This window comes from Dipodomys merriami, unplaced genomic scaffold (assembly GCF_024711535.1).
Source record: "Dipodomys merriami isolate MVZ:Mamm:240054 unplaced genomic scaffold, mDipMer1.0.p SCAF_125, whole genome shotgun sequence".
Taxonomy (NCBI): domain Eukaryota; kingdom Metazoa; phylum Chordata; class Mammalia; order Rodentia; family Heteromyidae; genus Dipodomys; species Dipodomys merriami.
Window position 1 is genome coordinate 3165840 of NW_027202549.1, and position 16543 is coordinate 3182382.

The 16543-nt window shown below is 47.5% G+C and overlaps 1 protein-coding gene across 2 annotated transcripts in view; it reads right to left on the reverse strand.

The window, feature by feature from the left end:
- The window catches only part of LOC138824071 (ubiquitin carboxyl-terminal hydrolase 4), a 38766-nt gene that overhangs the window by 4660 nt on the left and 17563 nt on the right, over nt 1-16543 (reverse strand). For both annotated transcript variants that reach the window (XM_070017762.1, XM_070017763.1), the window contains 10 exons: nt 16050-16208; nt 14213-14437; nt 12913-12996; nt 11982-12076; nt 9983-10174; nt 9291-9379; nt 4212-4439; nt 2750-2820; nt 1425-1543; nt 964-1113 (listed from right to left, as the gene is read on the reverse strand). In XM_070017762.1, coding sequence (XP_069873863.1) covers nt 964-1113; nt 1425-1543; nt 2750-2820; nt 4212-4439; nt 9291-9379; nt 9983-10174; nt 11982-12076; nt 12913-12996; nt 14213-14437; nt 16050-16208 — 1412 coding nt within the window. The remainder of the gene's footprint in view (nt 1-963; nt 1114-1424; nt 1544-2749; nt 2821-4211; nt 4440-9290; nt 9380-9982; nt 10175-11981; nt 12077-12912; nt 12997-14212; nt 14438-16049; nt 16209-16543) is intronic.

Here is a 16543-nt window from a genome sequence, read left to right on the forward strand (position 1 = left end):
CAGCACTGGGACTGTGCTACACCTGCTGAGGCTAGGATTGCTGACACTGAAGATGGGCAGGAGAAGCAGACCAGTTAAGTGGCAAGCGAGGTTCAAAAGGGGGACCAGCAGGAGCAGAGATGGTCGGCAACATACTGTGAACTTAGAGAAGAAGCACATCTGCTGGAGTCTTTTCCGCATCCATGGTAGAATTGGGGGAAAGGGGTCATTACCAGCACCCACATTCTAATTGAGAAGTCCCTGTATGACAAACCTCTCAGCCAATGAGTGACCAGATCTCTCAGCCAATCAGTAGCAAGATTTCCTTTTTTTTTTTTTTTTTGGCCACTTGGGGGACTTGAACTCAGGGCCTAGGCACTGTCCCTGAGCTTCTTTTGCTCAAGGCTAGCACTCTACTACTTGAGCCACAGTGCCACTGGTGGCCTTTTCTGTTTACGTGGCACTGAGGAATCGAATCCCAGGTTTCATGCATGCTAGGCAAGCACTCTACCACTAAGCCACATGCCCAATTCTTGGGGTTTTTTTGTTTTGTTTTGTGTGTGTTTTTTTAATTGTTCCTAGGGCTTGAACTCTGGGCCTGGGCGCTGTCCCTCAGCTCTTCAGTTCAAGGCTAGTGCTCTACCACGTGAGCCACAGCGTCACTTCCAGCTCTTTCTGGCTTATGTGGTACTGAGGAATCGAACCCAGGGCCTCATGCATGCAAGGCAAGCACTCTACCACTGAGCCACCTTCCCAGCCTGGCCCTAAGCATTTTTTGCTTAAGGCCAACTCTCTGCCACTTGAGCCACCACTCTGCTTCTGGTTTGTTGGATGGTTAACTTTGCTGCCCATGCTGGCTTGGAACCATGATCCTCCTATCTCAGCCTGAGGAGCTGGGATTATGGAGATGAGCCACCGTACCGTGCCCAGGCCCCTGCCTGCTTTTTTACTTTTCCTCCCATTGCTGGTATGAGAGCCACCTACCTGACTGGGAATTCCACAACAGTGTCCAGTTTATCCCTCCAGTATCTGTTGTAGGAGAAGCGTTTGAGGTGGACCACCAGGATCTTGGGCAAGGACCAGAGGTCAAATTTCTTTGTGGCCTGCTGGTGCTTCTTACAATTGGGACAGTACCTGAAGAGAGAGAAGCCTTTACTTAGCAAAGCAGCAGGGAGAAGTGTCACTTAGGGCATGCCCCTGCAATGTCACTCCAGCTGCCGTGTCTTGGAGGTGGCGCGCCACACCCACTGCTTCTGGCTGTGTGAGGGGAGAGGGGGACGGGAGGGAGTCCAGCCTTCCAAAACAGGGTGACGACTTTCTTAAGTCTAGAAAACACGATCCACACAAAGTGGCACATGCAAGTAGAAGGGTTTTGGTGCACATGGATGACTCCCATAGATCTAGATCTTCCGAAATAGATGGGGTTTGGGGGGGGCACTGTGTACCAAGGGTCATGCTCTCCCAAAGTCTCCATGGTGGTGAAGAGCTCGATGCAATCTCTCAGAGCCACTGCGGTTTTCTTCTTCTTCTGGGGCTGTAACATGCTCACGTGCTTGTCAAAAGCCTGCAAGGAACGAAGAGATGAATTCTCTTACAGAAACATTATATGAAGGGCTGGGAAGGTGGCTCAGTGGTAGAGTGCTTGCCTCACATGCATGAAGCCCTGGGCTCCATTCCTCAGTACCACATAAGCAGAAAAAGCCAGAAGTGGCGCTGTGGCTCAAGTGGGAGAGCCCTAGCCTTGAGCAAAAGAAGCTCAAGGACAGTGGTTAAGCCCTGAGTTTAAGCCCCAGGACTGGACAAAAAAAAAAAAAAAAAAAGAAAGCAAAGAAACATCATAAGGAGGCCTACAGAGGCTCTCTGCCTGGAATATACACTTTTGGAGCCTCTGACTCTAAAAATGACTAAATCTTGGTCATTCTCAATCTTGTGTGTGTGACTTCTGGGGTTTGAACTCAGGGCCTGCATTCTATCCTTAAGTTTTTTTTGTTTTTGTTTTTATTGCTAAAGGCTAGCACTCTACCACTTGGGCCACTTCTAGCTTTTTCTGTTTTCTTTTTGTCGGTCATGGGGCTTAAACCCAAGGGCCAAGGCACTGTCCCTGATGTTTTCTGCTCAAGGCTATCGCTCTACCACTTTGAGCCACAGCACCACTTCCAGTTTTTACGTGGTTAATTGGAGCTAAGACTCTAAAGGGGATTTTCCCGACCTGGCTGGCTTAGAACTCAGCCTCTTCAACAGCTAGGATTACAGATGTGACCCATCATCACCCAACTCATATTCTCGTGTGTGTGTGTGTGTGTGTGTGTGTGTGTGTGTGTGTGTGTGTGTGTGTGTGTGTGTGTGTGTGTGTGTGTGTGTGTGTGTGTGTGTGTGTACTTTTTACTTTTGGCACCCAACTCATATTCTCGTGTGTGTGTGTGTGTGTGTGTGTGTGTGTGTGTGTGTGTGTGTGTGTGTGTACTTTTTACTTTTGGCAGTCCTGGGGCTTGAACTCTCAGCCTAGACACTGCCTCTGGGCTTCTTTTGCTCAAGGCTAGCAGTCTACCACTTCAGCCACAGCACCACTTGTGGCCTTTTCTGTGGATGTGGTACTGAGGAATGGAACCCAGGGCTTCATGCATGCTAGGCAAGCACTCATTCCCCATCTATCATTCTCAAACTTAATCCTAACTTGTTATGCTGCTGTCCAACTGGAGAGCATGTTATTATTGCATATCCAGCGCACAAACAGACACACGGCCACTGACCAGGAAACCGAATGACCTACCTCAGACTCTTGTTCATCATAGTAAAGGCTCCGGGTCTCACTGTTCCAGTCGATGGCCAGTGTGGATCGAGCTGCAGAGAACAAAGTGTTGCTCATTACAGAATGGTTAGAGACACAGGAGACTTGAGTGAGAAGCGCCACCTCTGGCAGAACCGCCAACCCCTGCTCACACACCACCAACTGTTGTAGCCTTGGGCCAGCCCTTCTGAACCCTAGCTCCCAAGAGGTTTTTAGCAAAGACTTCTTCAGTGTTTCAGAATAATCTCTAGAGGCACTATTAACCAAGAATTCTGGCAAGGCATGCACAGGTCAAGATGGAGTAACAAGGGACCAGATCTTCAACCATTAGAAACTCTAACAAAACAGATAAAAATATCCATCTTGCTGGGCGCTGGTGGCTCATCTCTGTCATCCTAGCTACTCAGGAGGCTGAGATCTGAGGATTAGGGTTCAAAGCCAGCCTGGGCAGGAAAAGTCCGTGAGACTCTTATCTCCAATAAACCACTCAGAAAACTGGAAATGGCGCTGTGGCTCAAGTGGTAGAGCGTTTGCCTTGAGCTGAAGAGCTGAGGGACAGTGCCCAGGCCTAGAGTTCAAGCCCCATGACAAAAAAAAAGGGGGTGGGGCGAGCAAGGTAGCCCAAGGGTGCCTGGCTAGTTAACTAATTTGTTCCCCAAAGACACATATCCACATCAGCTAGATGCCTCTTCCTATTCCTATAGCTGTCCCTACTGGTGCCACGACTCCATGTAGGTTATCTACAGTAATCCAGGTCCATGAGACTGGGAAGGTGGCTTAGTGGTACAGTGCTTGCCTAGCATGCATGAAGCCCTGGGTTTGACTCCTCAGCACCACATACACAGAAAAGGACAGAAGCAGTGCTGTGGCTCAAGTGGTAGAGTGCTACCTTGGGCAAAAGAAGCTCAAGGAGTGCCCAGGTGCTGAGTTCAAGCCTCAGGACTGGTAAACAAACAAACAAACAAAAACACAAAAAAAAACCGGAAAAACCTAGGACCAACCTCTGGATCGGTCACATTCCCATTAATATTTTTAGGGAGCAAAAGAAATAGGCACTTTTTTCTTTCCAGTGAAAAATGCACTCAGGGAAATGCTGCTGGCAATGTTGGTTGGCTACATGGTTTATATCTGACCCACAGCAAAGGGCCTACGGCATGGGGCTGGGGGGCGGGGGAGGGGGAGAGAGGAGCAACTGCATCTGCTTCCTTCCGAGGCCACAAAGGACCAAAGGAGAACAGGCTAAAGATGATGACAGTGAGGTGGAGGGAGGGAGAGGTGGCTCTGAAACAGTCCGTAGGGAGCTTTCATCCAAACACCATTCCAGCCTCTGCTTCTGGAGTCACACCGAGACTGTGCACGGCTGATACACCAAGTATCCATGCAAGGATTTCAGAGATGCTACGTCCCCAAAGCCCAGTGGTGAGAGGTCAGAGGAAGGTCTTACAGTTGAGTTTGAGTAGCTTTCCATCGGTTCCCAATGAATTTATGTCAGCCGTCCCATAGGAGTTCACAAGACTGAAGGTAAAAAGTCTCTGGGGGCATGGCTGTCCTTTGCCTGGCTTTTGGCTAGATTCACTGGGGTCGTCCCCCAGCTCATCGTCACCACTGCCTTCCGTTTCTGAAAGTTGCTCTTTGCCTTCTTCTTGATGCTCCATTTCTTCTTCTTCATCTCCTGGGACACAAATGAAAAAAAAAAAAAATCATCTGTGTATCATCGGCACCCTATTTTAGGTCTTCACGTGTTTATTTTGCTGGGCATGGTGGCACCTATCTGTAATCCCAGCACTTGGGAAGCTTAAGCAGAATGACTGGGAACCTTGGGAAGGTGGCTCAGTGGTAGAGTGCTTGCCTTGAATGCATTAGACCCTGGGTTCAATTCCTCAACACCACATAAGCAGAAAAGGCTGGAAGCAGCACTGTGGCTCAAGTGGTAGAGTGCTAGCCTTGAGCTGAAGAGCTGAGGGACAGTGCCCAGGCCCAGAGTTCAAGCCTCACAACTGATAAAAAAAAAAAAAAAAAAAAAAAAGAAGAGTGGGGTGCTGGTGGCTCACACCTGTAACCGTAGCTACTCAGGAGGCTGAGATCTGAGGATCGCGGTTCAAAGCCAGCCCAGGCAGTAGAGTCTGTGAGACTCTTATCTCCAATAAACGACCAGAAAACCGAAGTGGCGCTGTGGCTCAAGTGGTAGAGCGCTCGCCTTGAGCTGAAGAGGGGAGGGACAGTGCCCAGGCCTAGAGTTGGCCCCATGACCAACCAAAAAAAAGAAGAAGAAAAAAAAAAAATCCCAAAACAGACAAGAAAGCAAAAGACAAACAAAAAAGCACAACAAAGGCCAGGAATGACTGTGTATTCCTATTATCCTGGTCCCTGTCTCTAGGCAGGGTGTGTGTATAAATGACTCAAATAACAGAGAGCTCAGTCTTTGAGCTCAATTTCTAGTACCATCGAATAGATGGATAAATGAATGAATGAATGAGCCAATGGATAAGTAGATATACACAGAAAGATAGGTAGGTAAACATAACTAAAACCACAACACAATGAAATGAAATCAATCTATTTCACGCTTAACTGTGGCGTTTCCAGATTTTACTCTGTATATGTGGAAGTCGAGCTACAGCCTTGTATTTATCAGGCATTTGAGTTCACATGTGGCCTTCCTCATGGGGGAAGCTGAGATAGGCTAAGTGGGTACCACTAGTCCAAGATACAGAAGCAGTGACCCAGAGAACTTAAATAAACGCCTTCCAGGACTGGGAAGGTGGCTCAGTGGTAGAGTGCTTGTCTTGCATGCATGAGGCCCTGGGTTCGATTCTTCAGCACCACATAAGCAGAAAAAGCTGGAAGTGGCGCTGTGGATCAAGTGGTAGCGGGCTAACCTTGAGCTGAAGAGCTGAGGGACAGCGCCCAGGCCCAGAGTTCAGGTCCACAACCGACAAAAAAAAAAAAAAAAAAAAAAAAAAGCCTTCCAGAGGCAGAGAATTAACTCGAAAGTCTACCACCCCAAAAGGAAGCCCTCACACTATTTGACAGTATGCACAGGACCTCAGAGCACATGACATTCTTTTGACTTCATCAATGGGCTCACAGAGAGAAAGGGATTAAAATGAGACACATATTTAATACTGAAGAAAATGGTTCAGTAAGAAATACAAGTTACTGCCAGGAGCTGGTGGCTCACGCCTGTAATCCTAGCTACTCAGGAAGCTGAGATGTGAGGATCCCGATTCAAAGCCAGCCTGAGCAGGAAAGTCTGTGAGACTGTTACCTCCAATTAACTACCAGAAAAAACAAAAACAAAAACAAAAACAGAAGTGTCACTGTGGCTCAAGTGGTAGAGCACTTGCCTTGAGCTGAAGAGCCCAGACCCAGAGATCAAGCCCGACCACCACCAACAAAAAAAGAAATACAAGTTACCTGGACATGGTGACACAGGTCTGTAACCCCAGCATTTGGGAGACAGAGGCAAGAGGATTTCAAATACAAGGCCAGCTTGGGCTACATAGTAAATCCCAAGCCACCAGAGCCAGAGATACATAGTGAGATCATGCCTCAAAAAGAAGAAAAAGCCGGGCGCTAGTGGCTTGCACCTGTAATCCTAGCTACTCGGGAGGCTGAGATCTGAGGATCATGGTTCAAAGCCAGCCAGCCCAGGCAGGAAACTCCATGAGACTTTTTGTCTCCAATAAGCCACTAGAAAACCAGAAGTGGTGCTGTGGCTCAAGCGGTAGAATGCTCGCCTTCAGCTGAAGAGCGCATGGACAATACCCAAGCCCAAAGTTCAAGCCCCACAACCAACCAAAAAAAAAAAAAAAAAGGAGGGAAAAAAAAAAAAAAAAAAAGGGGGGGGGGCTGGGCACTGGTGGCTCACGCCTGTAATCCTAGCTACTCAGGAGGCTGAGATCTGAGGATCGCGGTTCAAAGCCAGCCCGGGGCAGGAGAGACCGTGAGACTCCTATCTCCAATAAACCACCAGAAAACCGGAAGTGGCGCTGTAGCTCAAGTGGTAGAGCGCTCGCCTTGAGCTGAAGAGCTGAGGGACAGTGCCCAGGCCCAGAGTTCAAGCCCCACGGCCGACAAAAAAAAAAAAAAAAAGGGGGGGGGGTCTGGGAATGTGGCTTAATGATACAGTGCTTGCCTAGCATGCATAAAGCCCTGGGTTCAATTCTTCAGTACCACATACACAGAAAAAAGCCAGAAGTGGTGCTGTGGCTCAAGTGGTAGAGTGCTAGCCTTGAGCAAAAGCAGGCACTGAGTTCAAGCCCTAGGACTAGCCAAAAAAAAAGTGGACTGGAAATGTGGCTTGGTGGTACAGTGTTTGCCTAGCATGCATGAAGCTCTAAATTCGATTCCTTGGTACCATATAAATAAACAAAATTTTTTAAGCATTTTTTTTTGGGTCCAGTCGTGGGGCCTGAACTTTGGGCCTGGGTGCTGTCCCTAAGCTCTTCAGCTCAAGGCTAGCGCTCTACCACTTGAGCTAGAGCGCCACTTCCAGCTTTTTTCTTTTTGCTTATGTGGTGCTGAGGAATCAAACCCAGGGCCTCAAGCATGCAAGGCAAGCGCTCTACCACTGAGCCACCTTCCCAGCCCCATAAACAAATTTTTTTAAAGAAGAAAAGAAAAAAGAGAAAAGGGCTAGGATATAGCTCAGTAGCCTAGCAAGTGCAAAGTCCTGGGCTGGACCCTCAATAAAAAATTAAAAAGAAAAGAAAAGAAAAGAAAAGAAAGAAAGAAAGAATAGAAAGAAAAAGAAAAAGAAAAAGAAAACCAGGAATTTTAAAAGTCATTTACTGGGTGCTGTTGACTCATTTATGTAATCTTAGCTACTCAAGAGACTGCGATCAGAGGACCAAGATTCAAAACTCTGGCAGAAATGTCTGAGAGATTCCATCTCCAATTAACCAGTAAAAAGCTTGTTGGTAGTGTGACTCAAACTTGCTGACTGTTGATGACAGAGCCTTGTGGTAACTGGTCTTAACACCAGCATTCACTTTCTAGCACTGTGCATGTCTTGGAGAAATCTAAGTATTTGGATTTGAAACTGAGAATGATGGCAGTAATCTGACAGTCACCTATGTTTGATAAGAATAAAGTCACTGGATCTCTAAAGTTCTCAAAAGAAAACTACTAACTATATACTGGAGAACAGACATGGCTCCTTGTTCAGGGATGGGACTTATTTATTGGCATCTGGCCATTGTGGTTTTTGTTTTTTTTGTGGGTCATGGGGCTTGAACTCTGGGCCTGGGCGCTCTGTCCCTCAGCTCTTCAGCTCAAGGCAAGCACTCTACCACTTGAGCTATAGCGCCACTTCCAGTTTTCTGGTGGTTTACTGGAGATACGAGTCTCATGGACTTTTCCTACCCGGGCTGGCTTTGAACCGAGATCCTCAGATCTCAGCCTGAGTGGCTACGATTACAGGCGTGAGCCACCGGCACCCAGCCATTGTGTTTCTTTCTTGCAATAAAACCCATTCTATTGCTTTGCTGACAGTGACTTCCTACCCTTCCATAGTAGAATCAGCCACTTCCTGTGGCTTTCTAGATAGACAGAGCCTTCTGATTAGCTTTCTGTGACATCTGTCTTGCAGGTCAGGGGCTGAAGATTCATTAGGCAAGTCTGGTAGTACACAAGGAATAAGAAACCAACACCAGCTGGGCACCAGTGGCTAACATCTGTAATCACAGCTACTAGGAGACAGATCTGAGAATTATGGTTCAAAGCCAGCTGGGGCAGGAAAGTCTGTGAGATTCTTATCTCCAGTAAACTATTCAGAAAAATCCAGAAATGGCACTGTGGCTCAAATGGTAGAGAGATAGCCTTGAGCACAGAGAGGCTCAGGGACAGAGCCCAGGCCCTGAGTTCAAGCCCCAGAACCAGGAAAAAAAAAAAAAAAAAAAAAAAGAAGAAGAAGAAGAAGAAGCCGGGCACTGATGGCTCACACCTATAATCCTAGCTACTCACAAGGCTGAGATCTGAGGATCGAGGTTCAAAGCCAGCCCAGGCAGGAAATTCCATGAAATTCTCATCTCCAATAAACCACCAGAAAACCAGAAGTGGCACTGTAGCTCAAGTGGTAGAGCGCTAGCCTTGAGCTGAAATGCTGAGGGACAGAGCTCAGGCCTAGAGTTCAAGCCCCACAACTGACAAAAAAAAAGAAAAAAAAAGAAAGAAAAAGGAAAGGAAACCAACACCTTTGCCAATATAGGTCAGGTCATATAAGTATAAGCACCTATTTGTAATGCCAACAGACAATTCAGATCCTGACTGTTTCCTGACCTGGGGCAAGTTACTGGATACCTCTAAGTCTGTGCTGGAGGCAGAGCCCAGGCTACATCAGCAAAGTCATCTTTCTTAGATGATTCTACGAGGCACAGAGGTAAATAATAAACGGGGCCAGCAAAGCCCCCAACTGAATCTCAGAGCCTCCCTTTCCCACATGGATAGATAGCACTGAGGAAGAGGAGAGCAATCAGGAGAGGTGTGGTCAGTCCTAGCCCCACAGCTGGGGAGCACGCACCTTCACAGCTGCCCCTGGCGCCGTTGCAAGCCCCAGACTCCAAGGGCGAGCTGCCAAACTCGTCAGGCAAAGGCTGTTTTATATAGCGGCTTTAAAAATGCAAAGAAAGAAAAGATTGTTAGTGTTAATGGCTATTTTTCTCCACTAGACAGCTAAGACGTGCTTCCTCATTTATACATTCAGCTATTCACAAAGCAATTTATGAAACCAGAAACGCTTGGAATTACTGGGTAATGGCTCTATCACGCAAGAGGAACTCAAGAGATCAGACATTTCATTTATCAAGTCAATGGAGGAGACTCCAAGAAACTCTACGTTTCAAGTCTGATGAAAGTCATGTAGCCCCAGGAGTTTTGAAAGGCTTGTTCCAATAATGTTCAATTGTCAGCTTCCGAACAATAGGGGAACACTTTGGAGATAGCACTCAAATACAAAATGTCACTAAAGTGCTAGACTTCCTACCACAGCAGAACGACACAATTCCAGAGACCGGAAGCTTGGGCATCTAGGATCAGAGAAGAAGTGCCAGGCACTCCATTCCAATGGCACCTGTCCTGGCCATCAGTGAGGCTGGGACAGCCGCACTTCCTCTCAGAAGTGAGCATGTGGGATACACACACACATACACACACACACACTCTGCAGGGGCCAGTGCTGCCTCCGTTTGGCCTCTCCTTGATCTTGGCACCTACCTGATACGATCACACACAGCCTGGTACAAAGATTCCAGGGTGAGCTTGTGCTTGGGGACACAAACGAGCAGGGGCTGCCCAAACAGCACTGCCCCGGAAGAAGTACTCGATGGCCTGGACTTCCGCTCCCTGAAGTAGACTGGAAGGGTGACACATTCTGAGCCATCCACGAAGGTGCTGCAGACCTCGTACCTGCATTGGTCACATGGAGGGAACCTTTAGTAATGTGTCCATGGAAATGTGACCACCAAAGGCTACAGTGCTCAGGACAAAACCTTTTTTTTTTTTTTTTTTTGGCTGGTCCTGGGGCTTGAACACAGAGCCTGGGTGCTGTCCCTGAGCCTTTTAGTACTCTACTCTTTGCCTTCTACCACTTGAGCCACAGCGCCACTTCTGGTTTTCTGGTGGTTTATTCAAGAGTTTCACAGATTTTCCTGCCCGGGCTGGCTTTGAACCACGATCCTCAAATCTCAGCCTCTTGAATAGCTAGGATGACAGGCGTGAGCTACCAGTGCCCAGCAAAAAGGGTTTTTTTTTTTTTGGTGCTAATACTGGGGCTTAAATTCAAGGTTTCCTGCTTGCTTGGCTGGTGTTCTTCCACTTGAGCCACACCACTAAATCTGACGTTTTTGCAAGTTAATTGGACATGAAGCCTCACTGACTTTTCTATCAGGGTTGGTTTTGAAGCATAATCATCTGATCTCAGGCTCCTAAGAAGCTCTGTGTATAGGTATGAGACATTTTCCGCCCAGCTCCAATTAAAAAAACAAGCAGAATCAGGGCTAGAAATGTGGCTTAGTGGTAGAGTGATTACCTAGCATGCATGAGGCCCTGGGTTTGATTCTTTGATACCACATAAACAAAAATTGAAAAAATTAAAAAAATTAAAAATTTAGCTTAAAAAAATAACATAGAAGCTGGGCGCCGGTGGCTCACACCTGTAATCCTAGCTACTCAGGGGGCTGAGATCTGAGGATCATGGTTCAAAGCCAGCCCGGGCACAAAAGTCCACGAGACTCTTATCTCTATTAAACCACTAGAAAAGCGGAATTGGCGCTCTGGCTCAAGCAATAGAGCACTTGCCTTGAGCTAAAGAGCTGAGGGACAGCGCCCAAGCCCAGAGTTCAAGCCCCACGACCAACAACAACAAAAAAAAACAGGTCATAGGCACTAGTGGCTCACGCCTATAATCCTAACTACTCAGGAGGCTGAGATCTGAGGATCGCAGCTCAAAGCCAGCCCCAGCAAGGAAGGTCCGTGAGACATACTGGACGCAGGAAAACTTAAGTTGTGTTGAGTGTCTGGTGTTGGTGTTTTTGTTTTTTAGCCAGTCCTAGGGCTTGAACTCTGGGCCTGGGCACTGTCCCTGAGTTTTTTTTTGTTGTTTTTTTTTTGGGTCCGGTTGTGGGGCCTGAACTCTGGGCCTAGGCACTGTCCCTCAGCTCTTCAGTTCAAGGCTAGTGCTCTACCACTTGAGCCACAGAGCCACTTCCGGCTCTTTTCTTTTTGCTTATGTGGTGCTGAGGAATCGAACCCAGGGCCTCAAGCATGCAAGGCAAGCGCTGTACCACTAGCCACCTTCCCAGCCTCTCCTTGAGTTTCTTTAGGTCAAGGCTAGCACTCTACTACTTGAGCCATGGAGCCACTTCCGGCTTTTTCTGTTGATGTGGTATTGAAGAATCGAACCAGGGCTTCATGAATGCTAGGCAAGCACTCTACCACTAAGCTACATTCTCAGCCTCTGAATCAGGCCTATTAACAGGCAGCACACCTGCTGACCGAAACCATGGCCATGCTGAAGACACCTGAGGGGTGTCAGTAGGTACTTAAGACTTATGGCTACCCCCAAAGGCCTTTAGCACCCATCTTTGAAGGCCAAGGGATAGGACAAAGGCACATGAGCAGAAAACGCTCAGAACGTTTGCTCTGGAAACACAATCAAGGCAAAGTTTCTAGAACATGCCCTTTGATTCTGCACCAGAAACCATGAAGTACTCACACAAAAATGTCATCCCTGGGCATGATGTGGCTTAAACCTTCATCCATTTGGAAAATCTTGTGGAACCGGTGATTATACACATCTGTGACCACCATCTAAGAATCAACAGTGCAGAAAGATTATAGGATGGCTGAGTGCTCTGACTGCTTAAAATCCAGAAAGCAAACAAGGTGCCGGAGTATGGCCTGTAGAGAACCAAGCATACAGTAAGCTCTAGAGTTCGAGGCCAAAGTCTAAGGGGAGCAGCATGGCTGTTACCAGCACAGCTGTTACCCGCACTCAATGATGCTCTCAAGTGTTGGGAATGGGGGACAAGGCAGTGGTGAGCAGAAAGAGGTCTGGAAACCTCTGGAGTATATTACAGAGCCAGAATCTCCGTGATACCTGTATCACACTGTGCTGCAAGCAGAGTACTGACTCTGAAGGCAGTAAGGAACAGGACCACCATAGATGGGAAACTTTCCTGACCAGGATTGAGGTTCAAAGCCAGCCCAGGCAGGGAAGGCTGTGAGACTCTTAAAAAACTCAGAAAACTGAAAGTGGTGCTGTGGCTCAAGTAGTAGAGCGCTAGCCTTGAGCTGAAGAGCTGAGGGACAGAACCCAGGCCCAGACTTCAAGCCCCACGACCAACAACAACACCAAAAAAGAATCATGAAATGTTGGAGATTGGAGGCTCATGCCTGTAATCCTAGCTACTCAGGAGGCTGAGATCTGAAGATCGTGTGGTTCAAAGACAGCCTGGGCAGGAAGATTGTTATCTCCAGTTAACCATCAGCAAATTGGAAGTGGCGCTGTGGCTCAAGTGGTAGAGCGCTAGCCTAGAGCTGAAGAGCTCAGGGACAGCACCCAGGCCCAGATTCAAAATCATGAAGCCTACGTGCCATGGCCATCTCTTTTCCCTCCCCCCTTCTTCCCTCCCCAGCTGCCTTACATTTTCTGCAGCAATGCCAGACAACTTGGAGAGCGCCTCACACAGGTCAGACACGGCTCCCATCAGTGGCACAGTCACACGGTACTGCAAGACAGAAATAGTTCAGGTGATGGGGACTCCAAAAAGTCCAGACTAAGAAATGACGTGGTGTGGGGGAGCAGTGTGGAGGCAGAGAAACCCTTCCAGTGGCAGAGCATGGAAAGGTCTCAGTCCAGACTAATCAGTAGCCAAGCAAGAGTAAAACAGGCATCAGCAAGGCTGCAGCATTCAAGCAATGTCATGGGAGTTGGGCCAGTCTGTCTCTCTCAAATCCGACTTTATTTTAGCCTCTACTTTTTAGAGCAGTTCACTACTTCCTTTAAAGACTGGAATTGTCGGGGCTGGGAAGGTGGCTCAGTGGTAGAGCACTTGCCTTGCATGCCTGAGGCCCTGGGTTCGATTCCTCAGCACCACATGAGCAAAAAGAAAAAAGCCGGAAGTGGCACTGTGGCTCAAGTGGTAGAGGGCTAGCCTTGAGCTGAAGAGCTGAGGGACAGCGCCCAGGCCCAGATTTCAGGCCCCACGACCGGACCAAAAAAAAAAAAAAAAAAAGAATGGAATTGTCTTCTGGAGCTACACATTGCATTGCTTTTTTTCTTTTCTTTTCTGTCAGTCGTGGGGGGCCTGAACTCTGGGCCTGGGCGCTGTCCCTCAACTCTTCAGCTCAAGGCTAGCACTCTACTACTTAAGCCACAGCTCTACTTCGGGCTTTTTCTGCATATGTGGTGCTGAGGAATCGAATCCAGGGCCTCATGCATGCAAGGCAAGAACTCTACCACTGAGCCACATTCCCAGTCCTACACATCATTTTTCTTCACAGATAAAGAAATGAAAGCCTGAATATGAAGCCATAAATCACCTTGTAAGCTCGCAGCACAACTAGACACAAAGAGCCACTAGTCAAGCCTCTCAGCTGGCCTTTTATTCTAGCCAGGTTCTCCTAGCTGAGGGACCTGACTAAACAAAGTGAACTGCTTTGGGTTTCCCAACATTCAGATTCAAGAACCACTTAGGAAGTTAACAGGTTACTAGAGCTGCATGAATGGAGCATGGGGAAAAAAAGTGACAGGGAAACTACAAAGACCCTGACACCTGTCCTAAATAATACGGGATTACACAAGGACCTGTAGAGGCCAAGGGCACACACGGGAGGGCACATACCAAGGGCGGCAGAGTCTCCAATACAGCAGAGAGAAGTAATCCCACTGCGGCCTGGAGACTCCTTGGGGAGGGGGTACCATGAGGGTGAAGATACTTTTACCTGGGAAGGTCTGCAGCGAGGGTCAGCAGGAACCAGGAAGACCTCCATAACTCGATCTTTCTTCAAGGGCAGTGGGAGAGTTAGATAGCAAAATGGGTCAAAGGTCACGGAAACCTTTGCACATTCTGGACAAACCAAGGTAGATTTGAAGAGGCCATGGAAAGTGTCCACAATCACTGAATCATTCCGCAGCCTATGATTCTCCCAGGCTTCCTTTGCTACTACCTGGATGAAAAGTGAAGGGAGAAGCAGGCCATGCTCAACATATTGTCAGTATTCCAATCCTTTTACCCTGTATCCAGAATGAATCACATCAAACACTACTCTGGACCAGGAGGCAAGTCAAGAATAGCCAAGGCCAGGTAGTATTCATAGGACATGGCAACTCTACACATATACTTAATAAGAAATTGACAGAAGATCTACAGGAGGGGCTAGGAATGTGGCTTGGTGGTTGAGTGCTTGCCTAGCATACATGAAGCCTTGGGTTCAATTCCTCAGTACCATATAAACAGAAAAAGCTAGAGGGGGCACTGTGGCTCAAGTGGTAAAGTGCTAGCCTTGAACAAAAGAAGCTCAGGAACAGTGCCCAGGCCCTGAGTTCAAGCCCCAGGACTTGGGGAGGGGAGAGGGGAGGTGAGAGATCTACAGGAAACAAGGGGCCTTGAGCGCATCATGATATATCCAACCTGATTGGGAAAAGTACATCTCCCATGCTTTCAGTGATTTAAAGGCCCTTTAAGTAGGCTTTAATCTACACTAAGACAAGGGCTTACCTAGAAGACCTCAGGGGTACTTTAAAATATTTATACTAATAGGGCAGGTAAAATACTAGAATCCTTCCCCCCTTGTTTTTTGGTCAGTTGTTTGAACTCTGGGCTTGGGCGCTGTCCCTCAGCTCTTCAGCTCAAGGCGAGCGCTCTACCACTTGAGCCACAGCGTCATTTCCAGTTTTCTGGTGGTTTACTGAAGATAAGACCCCTCCTGTACAGTATGTTCACAAAAATTAAAATTAAAATTAAAAATTAAAAAAAAAGCTTTTTGATGAGGTAGTAGCTATTGAAACTGTCAATAAAATTCTTAAAGTAAAACAAAAAAAAGAGTCTCATGGACTTCCTGGCTTTGAACCTCAATCCTCAGATCTTAGCCTCCTGAGTAGCTAGGATTATAGGCATGAGCCACCAGTGCCCGGCTTTAGAATCCCCAGATAATCAGCATGTACAAGGCCCTGGGCTCAGGATGGACAAAGAAAAGGAAGGAGGCAGGGAAGGAGGGAGGGAGGAAAGGAGGGAGGGGGGAAATCAAGGCAAAAAAAAATGTAAATGCCCTAAACTTGATAACAAATTGTTTTAATAATCATCATGGAGTTAGGGATAGTGGTTCATACCTATAAGCCAGACATTACAGAAACTAAGGCAGAAGGACCACAGGTTCCAGCCTAGCCAGACACATAGTAAGATCTTATCAACAACCTGTAACAATCCCTGATGAACTTTAAGAACAATAATACTAAAGGCAGACACTATTAGCATCTTACAATTGGATGTGGTGAAGAACTCTTGCCTAGCACTCAAATGGATGGGTTCTACCCCCCCATGCACGTGTGCGCGCGCACACACACACACACAAGCACACACACATGCACACATGTACACACGCACTCACATGTACTCAAGAGTAATTACTGAAATGGAATTTCTGGGCATGGACTGCACAGTTCGCACCTGCTGCTAGCATCAATGACAGACACCTGGGCCCTGCCACTAATACCCCAGGACCAGAAGACTGTCCTCATTCTGTCAACAGGAGAACTGTGCAGAGAGCTTCAGCATCGTACCGCATCTGGCCGCCCATTGGCATCCTTCGGCTCCAGGTAGGGTTTCTTTTTGACTCGGTTCAGGTCTTCATGCAATCCATCTAGAATAAAGGCTAACAGCTCCTGAGAGTCTTGTTGTTGGTAGCCAGAAAACTGAGGTGCAAAACGTCCCACTTGGGTCTGCAACAGAAGCCAAACACTTTTGGTTTACCACTTTTAGCTTTAGATAACATCTAAAATGCAAAATAAATAAAATGCTTTATTATACCACTAAACCACTCACCTCACAAGGGGAAAAATGAACTATTTATCTTTAGTTTTTGTTTTTTGCCAGTCCTGGGGCTTGAACTCAGGGCCTGGGCACTGTCCCTGAGCTTGTTAGCTCAAGGCTAGCATTCTACCACTTGAACCACAGCGCCACTTCCAGCTTTTTCTGCTTACGTGGTACTGGGGAATCGAACCCCGGGCTTCATGCATGTTAGGCGAGCACTCTACCACTGAGCCACCTTCCCAGC